Below are 18693 nucleotides of genomic sequence, written 5' to 3'. Positions count from 1 at the left end.
ATATGATGGTGAGCACAGTTGTGAAAAGAAATGATATTAAAAGGAATTATTGGCATTTGAATGATAAAGGAATTTGAATTCTTCCTTTTTGGAAAGTAACAATGAATGATGAAGTAAGAACTAATCAATATACCAGTAAATTTTACCATTCCTGAAAAGACAGGTATTAAATAGAAAATAATTGATGTACTGATGACATTGATAATATTGGTTCTTAAACCAGTGTAAATCAAACTGCATCACAGGAGAAGCTTCCAAACAGGTGTTCAGAGTCTACTTGTTTACCCTGCCTTATCTGAGTTCCTCCAGCTGGTTGTTCTCTTCAGCATATCCCAGAGGTGAGAACAGTCTTTCCTTGGCGTACAGTAATTGGATCTCCTGATATTTCTGATGATACATCTAGACGATTTTTGCTTTTGGAATTTTCCTGAGTTACTCAGCCTGATATGATTATGACTTTCTGAACACCAAGAGAAATTCTATCTTTTTGGAAAATGTCAAGGCTATCTGTGTTATTACACAGGAGATTAACATAACCAGAGTGTTCTGTTTGCTTCTCACGTACCTTTTTTTCTGATAAATTAAAATAATCTAATTAGGATACTTAATTAGCGTTCAAATGCAAGAATGTCTAACATATTGGACAAACACCTTTTCTCTATTTAAATTGATCTTGCATTAAATTCTGCAGTAAATAATATACTCTATGTAGAACTGGTTTTTACTATGAAAAATATCTATCTGTTCTGAAATATTAGGATAGAAATTTTGAAAGCAGCTTTACTTGGAACAAGCATTCATTTTCTCTATAGTATTACAACAATGTTATTTACTTTCAAAAAACAATTTAAGTGTAACATTCTTAAGTCCAAGGACCAGACTGCTTGCATTCTGTGAATAATCTGTACAGGAAAGCAGTACATCTTAAAATAGGATAGAACTGAATGCTTTGGTTCCTACTTCCATAATACTGATCTGAAACTAAAAAGTGTGTTAGGTATGCTGAGCATGTTAAATGCAGATTAAACCTAGACTAACATGTTTTTGCATAGCTGACACAACAGCCTCCTATACTATACGTGAGTCCAAGTAAAGTTGGATTTATTTTTCTATTCAACCAAATTTTTAAAGATAAAAGAATGAGAGCAACTTGTTTAATGTTCTGTAAATTCAGCATTTACTCTATAACAAACCTGAAAATTTTTGCACCATTACAGTCAGAAACTGCATTTCAGTGTTTGAAAATTATTCTCTCTCTGATCATTGCTGAAATAACTGCATGTTTTTTTAAGAAATTCAGTTGCATTTTGGAACTTGTGGACAACTGTTTTTTGTAAGAATAATAACGCAGTCTTATTGCTAATGTCATATTTTCTAAGACCAATCTTTTGATGTTTATGTGCATAAGACTGTTTTAAAACATTGTAACATACAGGCAGTGCCTCTTAAAGCAGGGAATCATACTATTTGTTCTGTGACTGCAGTAGCTCAAATGATTAGTAGTAATTGAAGAGACAGAGAGTGGTTAATGCTTTAATCCCACTGAGGCTTGTTTCCAATTCAAACTATATTTTCTGCCTTTTTTTATTACAGGAAAACCCAGACTTCCTTTGAAATCAAGGTTGTGTGTAGAAGTTGGCAATCGAAATCTATTTAAATAGTTCATATGAACTTACTGAATTATAAATAAATTTACTGCAACTCCACATTCAAAGCTGAATTGAACTTATCTTTAATGCAAAATTACAGTTCCTCTTTATTTCAATTCAATAATTGAATTTAGATTCTGAACTTGTAGTTGCATATTTAATAAACAATTAAGTACAGAACCATTATTCAATGACAGTGTGAGACATTTAGATAAATTCAGTTAGACCTTTTACACTGAAATAATAAAAGTTCACAACTTACCTTCTTCACCACATACTTGTTTGTAGCCATAAAGATAAGTTTTTGCCCCTTAGATCTGATTAGTCAGTTTATTCCATCAAAGGGTTACAAACCTGTGATTTACCAGAAACCTAGGGAAGCTGGCTGCAGCAGCTTTGGAAAACTAAGGAGAAAAAATCTAGTTTGTTCTTCTATCAAAATATTCATAGAATCATAGAATGGCTTGTGTTGGAAGGGACCTTAAAGATCATCTAATTCCAAATACCTGTTGAGGGCAGGGACACCATCCACGGGAGCAAGTTGCTCAAAGCCCCACCCAACCTGTCCTTGAGCACTTCCAAGGATGAGGAGTCCCCAGCTTTTCTGATCAACCTGTTCCAGTATGTCACCACCCTCATGGTAAAGACGTTTTTCCTAATACCTAATCTAAGTCTGCTCTCCTTAATTTTGAAACCATTTTCTCTTGTTCTATCATCACACACTTTTGTAAAATGTTTCTCTCCATCTTCCTTTTAGCTTTCTTCAGGTACTGGAACCCCACAATTAGGTCAGCCCAAAGCCTTCTGTTTTCCAATTCTGTCAGCATTTCCTCACAGAAGTGCTCAATACCTCTTATCACCTTAGTGCCCCTCCTCTGGATTTGCTCAAACAGGTCTATGTCCTTCCTATTCTGGGGACCCCAGAACTGGATGAAGTACTCCATGTGAGGCCTCATCATAATGGAGTAGAGGGGCAGCATCTCATCCCTGAACCTGCTGCTGTGAGAGAGTGGACAAACAATCAGGGTGCTCTGTTAATGATATGCAAATAACCACCCAGATGAAGATGGCATGCACACCCATCCTGGGTAGCTGCAAGTTGGGTGCTAAACAAGATAAAGGAAGAGGTTGATAAGAAGTAGATCCTGCAATGTGGGATGGTGCATTTTATCATGCATAATGGCTCAGCAGGGGTAGTCCCGTGGTGTAAAGGAGAACACTGGATTCTGAATCCCAAGGACCTGAGTTTGAGTCTCAGTGGGGACCGTCTCCTGGCAGTTAAATGCCTCCCTGCCATCCAGTCCCATCAGATCTCAAATGCTAAGCAGGGTCAGCCCTGGTTAGTACTGGGTGCTGTAGACAGTCCTAAGGACTTCACTGTCACTGTCCAAGCTCACTCAGCCATGGCAAATGGACCTTAGGACTTAAATGGTGGGGCCTCACCTAAAAAATCCACTGTGCAGGCTGGAAAGGCACACCTACGTGGGGAGAGCTCTTCCCAAATCTTTGTTCACAAAGTCTGGCCATACATACAATGCCTCAGCAGAGAAAACTCTCTGAGAAAATACTGAGACATTCACAGTAGCCTGAAAGTATTCATCCCTGCTGATGGGCTGTAATTGGCCTCTCAACTATGCTAAGTGAGAGGCAGCTGTTACATCTTTGAAGGTGTCCTAAACCAGCAAAGACTCCTGAAGCGTCCCATGATACAAAGCATTACATCAGATCCCTGTGTAAAATTCCCCACTCCAGGGGAGGTACCTGCATGTTCCCACCTGCACCTGAGTGTATGTTGTCCTGTGGAACTTTATGATTCATGGATTTCCCCCACCCTGATGGATCAAGACTGCAAAGGACATTTGAGCAAAGGACATCTAAATTGCAATGACCAAGCCTCATTGTGGGATCTGAGGGTGGTGACCATGAATCTTTCTCTCTCCTTTTTCTCTTTCTCTCTCACTTTCTTCTCCTAACTTCTTAAAGTTTGCTAAGTTAAGTTTGTAAAGAGCTTTACTTTGGATATTATTTTAAAATTTGCCAAGTTTCTTATTCTACCTTTTGTAAGTAAAAGTTTACTATTGAATCTCCTGAGAATTTTGTTGTTTCTCACTCACAGCATCCAGAGTACTCAAACAACCTTGCTCTAAATCTGCTAAGTGGACCAGGACATAACACTAGCCAAGCTTCTTTAGATGCAGCCCAGGATACAATTAGCTTTTTGGGTTGCAAGTGCACATCTATGGCTCATGCCTCTCATTCACCAGCTCCCCCAAGTCCTTCTTGGCAGGGTTGCTCTCAATTTATTCATTTCCCAACCTGTATTGATACCAGGGGTTGCCCTGACCCAGGTGCAAGACCTTGTACTCGATTTTGTTAATCTACATGACATTCCCATGGGCTCACTTCTTGAGCTTGCCTGGGTTCCTCTGGATAGCATCCTGTCCTTCAGATGTGTCAGCCACACTTCTGAGGTTGGTGTCATCTGCAGATTTGCTAAAGGGGGCACTCAATCCCTTTGTCTATGTCTTTAATGAAGATATTAAATAGCATTCCACTGTAGAAGGCAACTAGGTTGGTTAGGCAGGACTTGCCCTTGGTGAAGCCATGTTGGTTGTATCAAATCAGCTCCTTGTTCTCCACATGCCTTAGCATAACTTCTAGAAGGATCTGTTGACAGCTTGGTACTTCCCAGCATCCTCCTTTTACCTTTTTAAAATATGGGTTAAATGCTGCCCTTTGTCCAGCCACCTGGGACTTGACCAGACTGCCATGACTTTTCAAATATCACGGAGAGTGGCTTAGCAACTACATCAACCAGTTCCTGGAGGACTCTGGGATGCATCTTGTTGGGTCTCACAGACATGCACATTCAGGTTTTTCAAGAGGTCATGAACCTGATCTTTACTTACAGTGGGAGGAACTTTTCTCCCCCAGTCCCCATCCTGTTGTCCACGCACTTGAGAGGTATGGGAAGAGAGTTTGCCATTGACGACAGAGGCAAAAGAGTTGTTGAGTACCTTAGCCTTCTCCTCATCCATTGTTCCCTGCTTTCCAGCATTATTTGTTGGAGATACAAATAATGTATTCTTTGGCCTTCCTTTTCTGATTAACATACTCGTAGAAGCCCTTATTGTTATTTTTTGTATGCCTTGCGAAGTTCAGTTCCAGCTTTGTCTTGGCCTTCCTCACCCCATACCTCCACTACTCGATTTCCTCTCTATGCTTTTTCACGGTTACCTGTTCTTGTTTCCACTGCCTGTGCATTTCATTCTTTCTCTTTAGTTAGACTTTTATTTTGTTTGAATATTATATATATGGATACAAAGTTTGGGATAAGAAATAAAAAGTATGTCTGTACCCACCAAGCCACCAAGGTTTCCCTATTCTTCTGTCTTTATAGTTCAATATGTAGACATTACTTTGTATTACTTGGATATTAGGTGATTATATTTCTGAGACTGATGTACAAGCTGTTACTGGCTCAAAATCTAATTTAATTTTCAGTTTTCACTTAAAATTCTCAGTTCTGTGTCTTTATTTCCCAGGTTTACTCAGCTATATTTCATCAGCTGAAGTCTTACTCCATAAGGAGGTTCTTGGACCTTTATCATAATTGAGGATCTAGAATTTGCCAGGAGACTTTTGTTTCAAACCATTCTTCAGAAAGTGCTATCACTCACAAAGATCATATAAAAGCTAACTCTTTCTTTTGTAACCAGATAGTTTTTTCTACATGCAGATAACTTTTTGATTATCAGCACAGAAGTTATATCTGTAGGGACTGTGTATTACTAGTGCTGATGCAAGAATTAAGGCTACTCATTTGACTGAGATTATGTTAATGGAGACATGAATAGATAAATCCTGTGTCCTGCTCAGCTGAATCATACTGAAAGAAAAAGGAGTGACAGCATTAATATCATATTCACTTTGTGCAGAAACGACTTTGGGAAAAAGCAGCAAACTGCATGTTAATTCTTACACAAGATTTGAAATCACAAAGATGCTCTCTACATGCATGGTCTGCTGATCAGGTGGTTCACCAGGTAACTCAGATAATGCTGCAGTTTCTGCCTGAGCACTTGCAGGAACCAGCCTGCAAAAGTGGTGGTTGTATTTCCACATCTCTCCTCAGCACTGTAAGGATGTGTCACACTTGTGACTGGATTTGTATCTGCAGCAGCTGGTCTGACCTGGCCCACTTCTTTATTTCTCTGCTGCAGAAAGAGTTATGGAGCCATAGTAGCCTGCATCATAGGAAACTGGTCTGGTTGATATATATGTTGTCATTGCTGGATAAGAATTTTGAGAAGTCACTTAAAACAGATCTTATTATATGTCCTATTGTTTTCTTGATTTTCATTCTGTAGAACTCTAAACTGTGTTCACTTTAAACATAGATTTCTGATTACTTTTGAGAGCTAGGTGATGCTTCTTGTGCTTGAAGAAAACACCATGAACTAGAAGAAAACAGATAAGTGGATGTTGCATACCAGAAGTTTTTAATATTCCATGAATGATCCATGCAGCAGTGACATGATTGTTAATCAGTTAATGCCAGCACTCTGCATGACATTTCTGTTTCTGAGGAAACATTTCTGAAATTTCAATATTAATATTTTCCAACTACAAAAGTCAAGAGAACATATTAGACATTATACAACTAGATTTCACTGTTTGCTTACATCTGACCTGGAAGCCAGCACCCTTTGAACTTATCCAGATGGTCTTCTCAACTTCTAAATTGCTGTCTCTGTTACACATTATGATGCTTAGGCATGTATTTTATACCTTTCATTCTATCAAAAGTAATAAAATGAAATGTTGAACAATTTTGAAGATAAATAAATTATTCTTTTGTCAAACAAGGCGGGCATTTTGTGTTTGGTTTTGGTTTGGTTTGGTTGGGTTTTTTTTAATGATGAATAAGAATGTTTAGTTATTTTGAAAAGGTTAATTTCTATTACAGATTCCATTCCAGTTGTTGAAGATCTGAGTTGCTGTGCTGCTGTGCTTTAAGGTTTTTTATCACTATATGATGATTACTACTTCAGATAGTTGACTCTATCAGAATATTTTCTGTGTGTATGTGTCCACATTGAAGAAAAATTTGTTGTATTTCTTCACAACGCTTGGATTTTTTTCTTTAAAATATGCATAGAGCCAATATCCTCCTGCTGCAGCATTACACTTGTAAAACTGACTGAGCTGCTGCAAGTCAGAAAATTAAGTAAATATCCAACTCCTAAAGACAGGCCATCATTATAGTTTTAAAATTTTAATGTGTTTTTTTTAATCTCTTACCAATACATTGGTTTAGGAGTTGAAAGCCATAATTAGATGGCTTGAAGCCCAGCTCTCACACTACCTGCTCTCAGAGCCAGCTAAGTTTCTAAAGCCTAAACAAAGGGATAGCTAATAGCTTTGCATTCTAGTATGATGGCTGGAAGAGGATTGGGGGAGGCATATTTCTTCTTATTTTGCAGGGGACAGGGGAGGATCTCACTTTTTCCATGGCTTGGGAGGTAGTGAGAGAGAGAGAGGTGTCATGGTGCTCACTACACTTTTGTCCTCCATCTGGTTGAATGCCCAATCGCTATTTGTTGGGCTAGTAGAAGCACTAGGAGGAGGTCCTGACTCGCCCCCATAACTCTGCACACTCTCTGCCATTTTTCTGAGAGCAAAATCACCATTGCCTGCAATCGCTACTGAGTCACCAAGGGGCTGGTGCCATCTGCAGAGGAGTTAGTGACCCATCCTCCACACTTTTGGACAACAGATGGTGAGAGGGTGCTTGCACTGCCTATAGGAAAGGTTTCAGTTTGTCTCTGTGGCCGCCATTCCCACCTGAGCTTCAGGTTTGGCACGTCCCTGCCCATGTCTTTGCCTCGCTGGAGCCTATCAGTCACCGCAGCCGCTGCCTCCGGAGGCACAGCATTGCCTCCTGCTGTATGTAAATATAGCTGCACCAAAGGGGCAGAGAGCACTTGATTTCCTTGTAAATTTTTGTTATGGTGTTGCTGTTTGTTCTGTTCTGGTTTTGGTTATACATATATATATTTGTAGTAAATAACTGTTATCCTCTATATTTTCTGATTAAAGTCTCTTAATTTCAAAGGTTGTAGTGGTTTCAAGGAAAGAGAGAGCCCCTTCCTTTTCTATAAGTATTCCTCACTTTCCTTGATAGACATCTTGGTTTCTTTTTAAACTGAGTTTTTTATCTCTGCTGTTTTGAGATACGGGATAACTTACTTCTAGAAAACATTTGTCTTTTCACACCCCCCCTCCAGTTTTCCTTCTATGTGTACAATCCTTGATCAAAAGGATTTAGTATTGTGATATGGTAGGAAAGGGTCATACCGAAATACTGTATCACCATAGAAAGTTCAGGAATATCAATAGTTGATTGCCTGGGTCATTTTTATAGGAGAAGAGCAATTGTAGCTAATAAACCTTTATGATAAAGGACTTCATGGAAAAGCCCCAACATTCAAGACTAGAAGGTTAGCCTCAAAAAGATGAGCTATTTAGCTACAGATTTTGTTGCAAAAGCATGTCAAATTTTCCTTGTAAGCAGATCCATAGTTAGTAATAATTTAAACCATGCTTGTCAAACATAAAAAGGATTTGTTCTGCTGTCTGTATCAGCTTAATATTTTGATATTTTTGGAGGTGTAGACTAAGAGGTTCAGACAGGAGGCAAATGGCACATTATTATGAGCTATTTTAGAGGAAGAATTTGGATCAAATATATGGGGTTTTTTGTTTCCCAAGAACAACATAAAGCAGCTTGAATTCAGAGATTTTTTTCTTGAATTGTTCTAAAAAGAAAAGATAGATTGTGATGCATTCTACATATCACATTTTTTCAAAATGAAATCAAGGCACCTGTTTTGAAACAGCCACACTATAGACAAATCCTCTGGTAAAACCCAGACATAGATCTGCCTCTTCAGAGGAAGCTGTAGTTTAAAGAATTTCTCCTAATACCTTTGCTGAGCTTTGTTAGTGATCAAACTCCTACAGATTGATGAGAATTCTCAGTAATAATTCTCATTATTACTTAGAAACATTAGTATGCAGCATTTCCAGTTAAATTTTATTCTAAAGGAGGGGTTTCTGAGGAAGTGTCTGCATTGATCACATAAGTATTTAGTACTATTATTAGCCAAAAATTAATTCACACTATGTGTTCAAAGCAACTGAGATGTTAGGCAGAACACATGAAATTAGGAGCCTAAATTAATCTGGACTGAAAGGAAAGATTTTAGTGATTTAAAGCGTCTCAATCACCTGTTCACTCACCTCTTCTCTCCTTTTACTTTCTCATTGGAAAGTATCATAAGCTTGTTCAGCACAGGGGAGTAGACAAATTTTATTCTCCTCCAGATGGCAGAAGACTCATTCTGATAACAAACTTAATCACAGAATATTCTAAGTTGAAAAGGGTGCACAAGGATCATCAAATTCAACTCTGAAGTGTATGGCCCATACAGCAATTGAACCCACAACCTTGGTGTTATTAGCACCATGCTCAAACTGACTGAGCTAATCTCAGGGTTATACTGCTCTTAGGAAGTACCAGAGAGTGCCATGCCAGTTTTGGAAGAAGTTAATGCAACACATCTCTGCCTTTTTTCTGCTCAGTACAATGTCTTCCTTTCCTTCAAAGAGGAACTTTCCTCCTCAATTAAATTCCATGACATCTATTGTACCAGTAAAAGACTCTGAGCATGTGATTGGGATTTCCTGCCTGATGCTTGTTGCTGGGTAATGACCCTGCCATGCCACAAAGAGACTGTAAGTCGGGTCAGTACAAAGAAAACCATTAGCAACACAATTAGCCCTGAATCTGCACTATAAAGTAGTCCAGACTTGGCACATAGTCAGCTGTTTGGGGATTGTTCTTCCAGCAGCCAGAATAGGCTATACCTGTGTTAATTTTGGGGAGAGGAGGAGATCTGTGCAATGAAACAGTTGGTACTGAGTATTTATCTCTTGTCAGCCCTAAATGCCTCTCTATGGATTTTACCTCACTCTAGCTCTAGTTCAATTCTGTTGACCAAATGTGCATTAGTGGTAGGGGGCATGGTAGGCATGGTGCTACAGCCCATCTCCTTATTTAGTTTAATCCAAAGGAGCTCAGTTCATATCCTCCAAGACCTTTCCCCAGTGTAAGTGAAACAGTGAGGAGTATGAACAAGGGTTTTGCTTTAAATTTATGCTCCTGAACTAGATTGCTAAGGCAGATACAATTGGACCCACAGTGTTGGTGGCATATCCTGTCTGCTTGGGGAAGGGCCATGTGTGAACAGAAGTAATCTTCTCTACCCTCTCTTTGAGCATGTCTGATGCTCATTTGCTGAAAATTAGGTTCTCATGTTTTCTGTGTCAACCAAACTGCAGGCCTGAACGGATAGTTTTGGCAGTGGAAAAAAAAAACCCTGTAACTTCTGCCTCTACTTTTGATCTCCACTGAGAGATAGTAGCAAGTCAAACAGAATCAGTTCATGGTCTGGACCAGTCCCCAGGCCACAATATTTTGGAATACATAGGAAAAGCAGAAGTTGTAAATTATTATTAGTCTCTTGTGAATGTTTTGTAAATAAAATCTCTATTGGGTTTTAATGGTCAGGTGTTAATGGGGGGTTGGGACGGACAGGTGGAAAGGTGGCTTCTGTGAGAAGCTGCTAGAAGCTTCCCTAAGGGGAGGGGGATTGGAACTAGATGATTTTTATGATCCCTTCCAACTCAGGACATTCTCTGATTCTATGCTGATTCTACAGAACCAATGCCAGCCAGCTCCAAGACTGACCTACCACTGGCCAAGGCTGAGCCAATGAATGATGGTAGTAACACCTCTGGGATAACATGTTTAAGAAGAAAAAAAAGTTATTGTGCAGATGTAATTGCAGCCAGAGGAAAGAGGAGAAAGAGAGAAATAGCTCTGCAGACACCAGGTCAATGAAGAAGGAAGAGGAGGAGGTGCTCCAGGAACCAGAGCATATATTCCCCTGTGGCGAAGACCATGGTGAGGCAGGCTGTGCCTCTGCAGCCCACAGAGGCCTACAAGGGAGCAGAGACCTGCTTGCAGCCTGTGGGGCAGTCCCATTTTGGACCAGGTGGATACCTGAAAGGGGCTGTGCCTCTATGGGAAGCCCTTTCTGGAGCAGTTTCATAGCAGGGACCTGCAGACACTTGGAGAAAGGACCCCAAGCTAGGGTGGTTTTACTGATAGGACTTATGACCCACACTGAAGCAGGCTGTTTTTTAAGGACTGCACCCCTTGGAAAAGGCACCCATGCTGAAGCAGTTAATGAAAAACTGTAGCCCATGGGAAGGACTCACATTGGAGAAGTTTGTGGAGGACTTTCTCCCATGCGAGGGTTCCCGTGCTGGAGCAACAGAAGGACTCCTCTCCCTGAGGAGAAAGGAAGGGCAGAAACAACATGTGATTAACTGACCATAACCCCCATTCCCTGCCTCCCTGCACCTCGGATGGGGAGGAAGTAGAAAATCAGCAATACAGTTAAGCCTTCAAAGGAGGGAGGGATGGGAGAAAGGCATTTTTAAGATATGTTTTACTTCTCTTTATCCTACTCTGATTTTGTTTAGTAATAAATTCAACTGATTTCACTGTCAAGTTTGTTTTGCCCATGATTGTAACTGGTGAGTGATCTCTCCTTTTCCTTACATTGACCCATAAGCCTTTCTTTTTTTTTCTGTCCCCTGTCCAGTTGTAGAGGGAAGTGAAAGAGTGACTTTGGTATGCGTTGAGGAATACAGTTGGTGCAGGTAACTTGGTTTGAAGTCTGCAGTTCAAGATACAAATTGAAATCTGAGTGGGAGCAGAGAGACAAGAGACCATGAACTGCCAATGCTTTGGTTAACAAAGGGCATAAGACTAGTGGTGCCAGCCAGGGTGGACACTGAGAGACACAGAAAGAGTGTAAGACTTCGGATGAAGAATGAGACTTGCGCGCAGGTAGACTTTGCAAGTATAAAAGCAGAAGGGTTCGTTTACTGAGAGTCCCTCCTCAGAGACACCAGCTTGGGCTGTTTCTGTGTTACTGCACCATGAATATACGGCTTTATGGAACAAGACATCTGAGACTCTTCTATGGGAAACCTGGGGTCAAACCAGTAAGGAAACCTAGTCTGATTGTGTGTGAGTGGGTGTGTGGGGAGTCAAGGGAGGCACCGGTTGGCTCACTGGAGCTTCCTGCTGTAAAGGGGTTTCATTGTGTGACTGCCAGAGAGTCTCGTGAATGGTCAGACTGGGAAGTTTCCTTAACAGTGGACTTGTGGAATCCAGCCAGAATCAACCCACCACAATCTTTCAGTTCTCTTTTCACACTGAAAGACCATGTATGTAAAAAATCTGCCACATAGTCCATTCACACTGGGGGAAAAAAGGAAGAGAAGACTACATCTACAATGAAAACAAACACCACTGATATGCACATTGTTTTGTTGGTGTATATGCACACCTAAACAGTGTTGTTATCTCCCTTAAATAACACTGGTTTGTAGGGCAATTCTAGACAGTTGAACTGTAGACCTACAAAGGTCTAAATTGAAAGCAATCACTCTATTCTAATGAATTTGAAAACTAGTATGTTCCAAAACAATGCTTGATGGAAGGATCAACTTCTTTCCTTCTATTTCCTGAAAGCAAGGGGGCAAAAAATTCTTACTAGTGAACTGCATATTTCCATAATCAGAACCACCTTGTGATTCTAATTGTTTTGATTAGTATCCCAAGTGCTTTCTTTTGCACTGCAGTTGTTCCACACCCTCACATGCATTTCTACAAAAGACAAGTTCTGGTGACACAGAACTAGGGTAGCATGCTTTCTTCCCCTCCCACTGTCTGATTTCACTGGAGATGATCAAGTAAAACATGAGTTCTTCAGGAATTTCCAAGTAATTTTAAATCCATATTATAAATAAATCTTCTTTTTAATTTAATGGTGACAAAGGTAAAAATGACTGCAAAAGTTCTTGTAGAAAAATAGACAGTCTTATGCTGTTTTCTCACCATATGGACCTTCCAAGGAAAGATAAAACTTTTGTTATTATTTCTTTTTCCAGCCTCCTGTACTTCCCCCCACCCCTTCCCCAGACTCCAACTTCACAAAAATCCTGCCCTGGAAGGGAAAAAAAAAAAAAGTATGTGGGTTCCTATTCTAACAGTGCTGCCATATCCTCATCTCCAGAAGAACTCTGTGCTCTGGCTCACTGCTGTGGCGGGACAGGCACAGCAAAGAGAGGTGGCACCTCAGTACTGCAACGGCATCTCCCAACACTGCTGGTGACATGAAGCCACACCAGCCTCTATCTAACTGCAAATGGAAAATGGCAGTAGTCAACTTCACATAAAAACAGCTATCCCTTGTATACCTTTTCCTGTTACTTGACACCTAAATATTAAATGGAAATACCTTTTGACCTTCCTCTTTTGGGTTGTACTACTGAAGAGCTGGATCAGTAACTAGAAATCCCAAAACATGTCTGCCAGACAGGAGCTCACAGAATGTGCAGGAGGAGAAGAGGTCCCTCAGGACATGGGTGACCCACTTTCAGCTGCTCTTTGGCTAAAGGATTTCAAGTTATCTGTCAAGCCACAAGCTATGCTGAGGCAGACTATTTTATCTGCTGTTGAACTCACCGTATTTTGCATGAAATGAATCTGTTTTCGCTAAGCTGCAGAGAAGTGTAATTCCTTACTCCCTGTCCTAGTTCATCAAGCTGGGACCAGTATATCACTGTGTGGGTGTGACCAAAGCTCTATATTCTAAACCCTCTATACCATTTCTCATGAACTGTTAACAATGGACCCTTTGCAGCAACTGCCCAAGGCACACAACTCCTCAGGATGTAAGCTGGGTGTTAAAGAAGCCTGTGAGACAGGAGCTGTGATAACTCCCCTCTGGGGAGTCATTAGCACCTTCACACCCACCTGAGGGGTCATGTCTGCTAATGGGCCATCAATGATTCAAAAAATACCCCATGACTCACAGAATTAGATCACCCATTGTGGAACTCCCTACCCTGGGGAAGGTACTGAGTGTTCCCATCTGATCCTGAGGGTATATAATCTTGGGGTTCGTGGTCTTCTGGTACCAATTATCAGATCCAGAACCTCGACAGGACTGTGACCACCACTCTCAACCAAACTGTGACCATCATCTGCCCCAACAGGTTTTTCCCTTCTTTCTACTTTGGGCTCAGCGGAGCCACGGGACATCTCAGCACAGGGGCCGATGAACACCATTGTGTTTTTGCCCCAGGGTGCTGGGTTACACTCTGGGGTTTGTGGGTTAAAATCAATTTCTCTTTGTATCATTGCATGCATTGTAATATTTTTATTAAATTGTAACTCTGACTTATCTCTTTTGTGTTGCATTCACTTCTGCCAGTTTACCTTTAAACCAGCACATCCCACAGCAGATATAAGTTTCACTCTTCATTGTTTATTTGCAGAAAGTACTCTTACAAGTGAGTTACTGCTTACTTAGAGAGTGAAAATGGGCCTTTGTTCCAGACAAAGTCTGAATTGCAGCCTTGGACTTGTCCTCAGAATCGTCACTTATACACAACTGCCTAGGGTCAGCATGCTGACTTCCATGGGCCTGTGAATACAAGCTGTTCTCTGCTGCTGCTGGGTCTGGATTTGAGAGGACAAAACGTTCAACCAAATATAAATTAACGGACTGCTAAGATGAGCTTCAGGTCACCTTGATTTTAAATGTCTGGTGTAAGACCCTGGTAAGTAACAGCAAATACAGCAAGTGGAGTACAGCCTGAATTGTGAACGAGTCCTCTCATCAGATACAGGTGCCAGCTTAGGCTGATTTAAATAGCTCTCTAGTGACTCTAGTGAGAGCTTACCACAGAGTTTGTGTGTAGATACCCACATTATTAATACCTGCTAAAAAATGAGTTTAATCCTCCCCTAGAACTGCTTTTTCAACTCAGACTCAGAGATGTCAGTAATCTTTTCAAAATCATCTATTTTGTGTATTTTACGAAGGAATTTTGAATTGTAGTAGGAAAATGAAGAGATGGATACATGTTTTGTAAGAGATTTTCTGAAATACATACCAAGATGGTTTTGTTTATTGTTTGGGGCTTTTTTGCCATTGTGTATGTGTGTAAGTGGGGACACAAATATATACATTAACACACACACACACATATATTGTATACTTGTGGTAAATAAAATATTCTAAGCCTCTCACTTCACCTTTTCCTATACTATCTTAAATTGGAAAATAATGCTAATTAGTTTACTTCATATGCATATTGGAAGGCTATTAATATTTAGAAAATGCACTGAAGTGCTAAGCACCATTACTTTATTGATGACTCGAAATTGTAACTGAGCTCACATTTCATTATATTGTCTTTTGCTTATGGATGGATATTGTTCAACTGTGTGCAATAGGCTTAATCACCAAAAAGAAATACAATAAATAATCACCCTAAATCCAAACAAAGGGTATAAGTTGAAGTCAGTTGCTACAATCATTATGCTTGCATCTGAGATGGTTTTATAATTAACTCAGTTTTTAAGTAGCTTACCTTGGGCAACTCATTTAGTATCAAGATTTCCAGTGCAGCCTTAATTTAGAGGTGAAGACTGTCTAATTTCCTATATTTGGACTAGGGTGTCAAATGATCTAAATGTTGAAATGCCTTTTTACTTATTTAGTGGGAATAAGTTGCCTGAATATCTTCAAGATTCTCAGATGATACTCTAGGCACCAGAAATCTGAAGATAACATTGATATAAGCCAAAATTTTGTTTGAATGACTCCCAGACAGTCCTAAAAATAGTATCTTTGATATCTGAGACATATATTAGCAAAACCTTTAAAAATTAAAATACTCCCACAGGAGACAAAAAAGAGCTGTTCCTCACAGGTGAAAAACTGATTCCTATATTTCTTCACTAATGAAAGATCTTTTCTTAGACATTTATGTTCTGAGAGTTGCTGCACAGTTTTGCATGCTATGCTTCAGAGTCTCCATTTGTCTGACATAAGAATGCAGGTGAACCAAGATGAATATACTAAATACTGGAACCTGCCTTTCTTTTTGTTTTCTGAGCACTGCATGACTTGCAGCCTCTTTAGAGTACTGCATGACATGGAGTAACAGAAATCCTCTACCAAATCATTAAGTGTAAACAATAACCAGAGCAAATGTCTTCTAGGAATTTTGTTTTGTAAACCTGATAATTGGCAAGCTGTACTGTAAATGTGCATTTCTAAACCTGGCCTCAAGTCCTAGCACCTCTAAGGAATCTGTCTGATGAGGAATACCTTCAGACTCTCATAGTTATAGCTAAGTCAATCAAATTTAGACTTATGAAAACAGGTGAAATTGGTTTTCTATACTATACCTGTACAGATGAAACTTGATAGTCCTCCATAGATGACATCATCATTGTCTGGTAATATAAAGGGACACCTCGTTTGAACCTCCAAACAGTATTGCTTGCAAGGAATTCTGTTGCTGCAGTGAAACTGTGTGACTTCAAAATACTGGGAACAGAGCCAGGCTTTGTAGACAGTCTGGAAAAAAAAAGACAAGAACCAGAAGTATAGATGGATGACAATAGCACTGTCAGTATTAGAAGAACATACTGTATTGCACACCTACATTAAGGCTGCTTCTAAAAAAAAAATTGAGAGAATATCATCTGGGTAAAATAAACTTTTAACTTTTTACTGTCCTCCCATTTCAGATAAGAAAACTCCAGCCAAATCATTTAAAAACAACAGTTAGTCAGGACTGGGCTTATCCTATTATATTGTCTTAGTTTGTAAACAGATACATCTCTTAGATGAGACTTTTTATCAGACGCATGGATGCATGGAACACAGCTCTGTCCCTGCACCTTATCATACACAAACTGAGAACATAACCTCATTTGAAGCTAGTCAAGGACAAATTTATGAAGATGCATGCAAGAAAGAGTTGAAAATTGGGCTCAGGCCATCCCTGTTCATTCTATCATCTAGAGCTAAGCTACCACGTTGCAATAGATGGTGCTGCTTCTCTTCAAATAAAACCTTATCCCATCTACAGCATTCGTTTCCTGAACATTAGGGTTCTTGAACACCAGCAGCTGTAGACTAGGGGATAAATCTGCCACAGTGAGAGCCAATGTCTACATTTGGGAGCTAAAAGGAATACTTTTAAGGATGCTCTCATCTGATGCTGCATTCTCATGGCTGCAGGACCTGTGATTATTGCAATTATTATAATCATACAAATGGAAAAGTAAAATAAACATGGTGATTTTAATTTTTACTGTCTTTTGTCTTCTGAGCACTAGCATTTGCCATTAGAATTAAACTAACCTTTTGGGCACAGAAACGTTTCCTACAAAAATAGATTGGACACCAGGCTAAAAATGTGATAAGAAACCTGTGTGTCAGAGTACATAGACGTTTGCTTGTTTCTTATTTTGTTTTCCACTTATCTGTTTTGAAGTACATTATTTGCTGTCTAGATACTTGCTACGTAGGTTGTTACATAACAAAATTTCCTTTTTGCATTCACTCAAAATATCTGATAATCTTAGTCACTACATTTCCTTTATAACAGGCTGAAAAGCAATATAGTCAACTGATCATTTGTCTTCTTTCTAAGTTTCTAATAAAAAAGAAAGATTAAATTTTGAAAGAATGAAAATTAAAACCCCCTGACTCCTGAAATGAGCAATCCAGATGAGAGTTTGGTTTGGTTTCAGTATTCATTCGTTATAATTTTATGAGAATTTATTAATTGGTTATAAATTTATGAATGCAAATAATAGTATCTTAAATTATATAACTAATTTCAATGTAGTAGTCCTAAAATCATAACATTTTGTTTGCAACGGTGGCAGGCATAGATAAGGTTGCTAGGTGATAAAGTGAAGCCTTTATCAGTAATCTATGGTTTGTGATTATCTCTTTATAGCAGCTTTTGCCTAGTGTATTCTGTAGAACATTAATTTTTTCATTAGAAATTCAATTTTCATTGTTTACAAAGGTTTCTTAATCACAGTTAATGATTAATATCAAGGAAGACTAGGAGATGTGTGTATTTTTTGTTCTTAAATAAACTTCTAACTAGAAAGTGTTTTTCCCAGTGTTGACTATATCACGCACCCAATTTTTGATGCTTCAGTTGCTATATTGACACTTTCAGCAAGAAATAAAACAAAGCAATAGTTTTTCTACTTTTAATTAGTCAGTGAGCATAGCCTGTTGGTTGGAAACAGGAACACTGGGTCTGATAGATAAATATTCACAGATGTTCCTTCTCTGTCAGTAACACTGTAGAGAACCCACATGTTCTCTTCATGAAATAGATCTCATAGCAGGAACATGGTTTATGAATTATATATGAAAATGTACATCAGTTTTTAGGGAGTGCATCATACACAGTAACAAGAAAATGAGCAAATCCATGTGCCTACTTAAGCAAGATAGGAAATGTTTATTCAAGAACAGAAGTAAATAATGCAGTTGTAGGTTTCTGTGAAGGTTTTTATATATCCAGTGTCAGTTCATATATATCATCTTCCTGCTCTGATTCACAAGTCCGCAGCTTTGTCTCAAAATTACATTTGAATTTTTGTCCAGATTTTTAAAGAATGCATGAATATACCTGTTCCTGAGATCGTTTTCCTCAGATAAATGCCTCCCTCTCTGTATTTTCTTCCCTGCAGATGATTTCAATCTTGTTTGTAGTCTATGCTGATATTTCTAATATTCTCATTTTGCTCTATTTTGTCCAGCAAGGCTACATGGAGCACTAGAGAAGGCTCACCCATGGCACCTAGCTGTCAGTCCACTGCCTGCACAGCTTTGGCCTATGCTAATTCTACATTTCCAGACAGTGGTCAGCCATTGTCTGGGGAAAGGTGTATGCGAAGAACCACACCCAGTGAGCAGTTTTGCCTTTTTTTGGAGAAAAATTAAAAAAAAAAAAGGAAGTAGATGCTCTACGTTTGAAAGAGATACAGTCCTGCAATTAGACA

At 39.2% G+C, this 18693-nt stretch overlaps 1 protein-coding gene across 1 annotated transcript in view; it reads right to left on the bottom strand.

Annotated features, from left to right (window-relative positions):
- Positions 1–18693, bottom strand: part of NALF1 (NALCN channel auxiliary factor 1) — a 492728-nt gene that overhangs the window by 4021 nt on the left and 470014 nt on the right. Inside the window, exon 2 of the mRNA XM_071548590.1 lies at positions 16060–16231. Within this exon, the coding sequence (XP_071404691.1) occupies positions 16060–16231 (172 nt within the window). The remainder of the gene's footprint in view (positions 1–16059; positions 16232–18693) is intronic.

Source organism: Pithys albifrons, chromosome 1, assembly GCF_047495875.1.
Source record: "Pithys albifrons albifrons isolate INPA30051 chromosome 1, PitAlb_v1, whole genome shotgun sequence".
Taxonomy (NCBI): Eukaryota; Metazoa; Chordata; class Aves; order Passeriformes; family Thamnophilidae; genus Pithys; species Pithys albifrons.
This window is presented reverse-complemented; position numbering and strand designations above follow the sequence as displayed.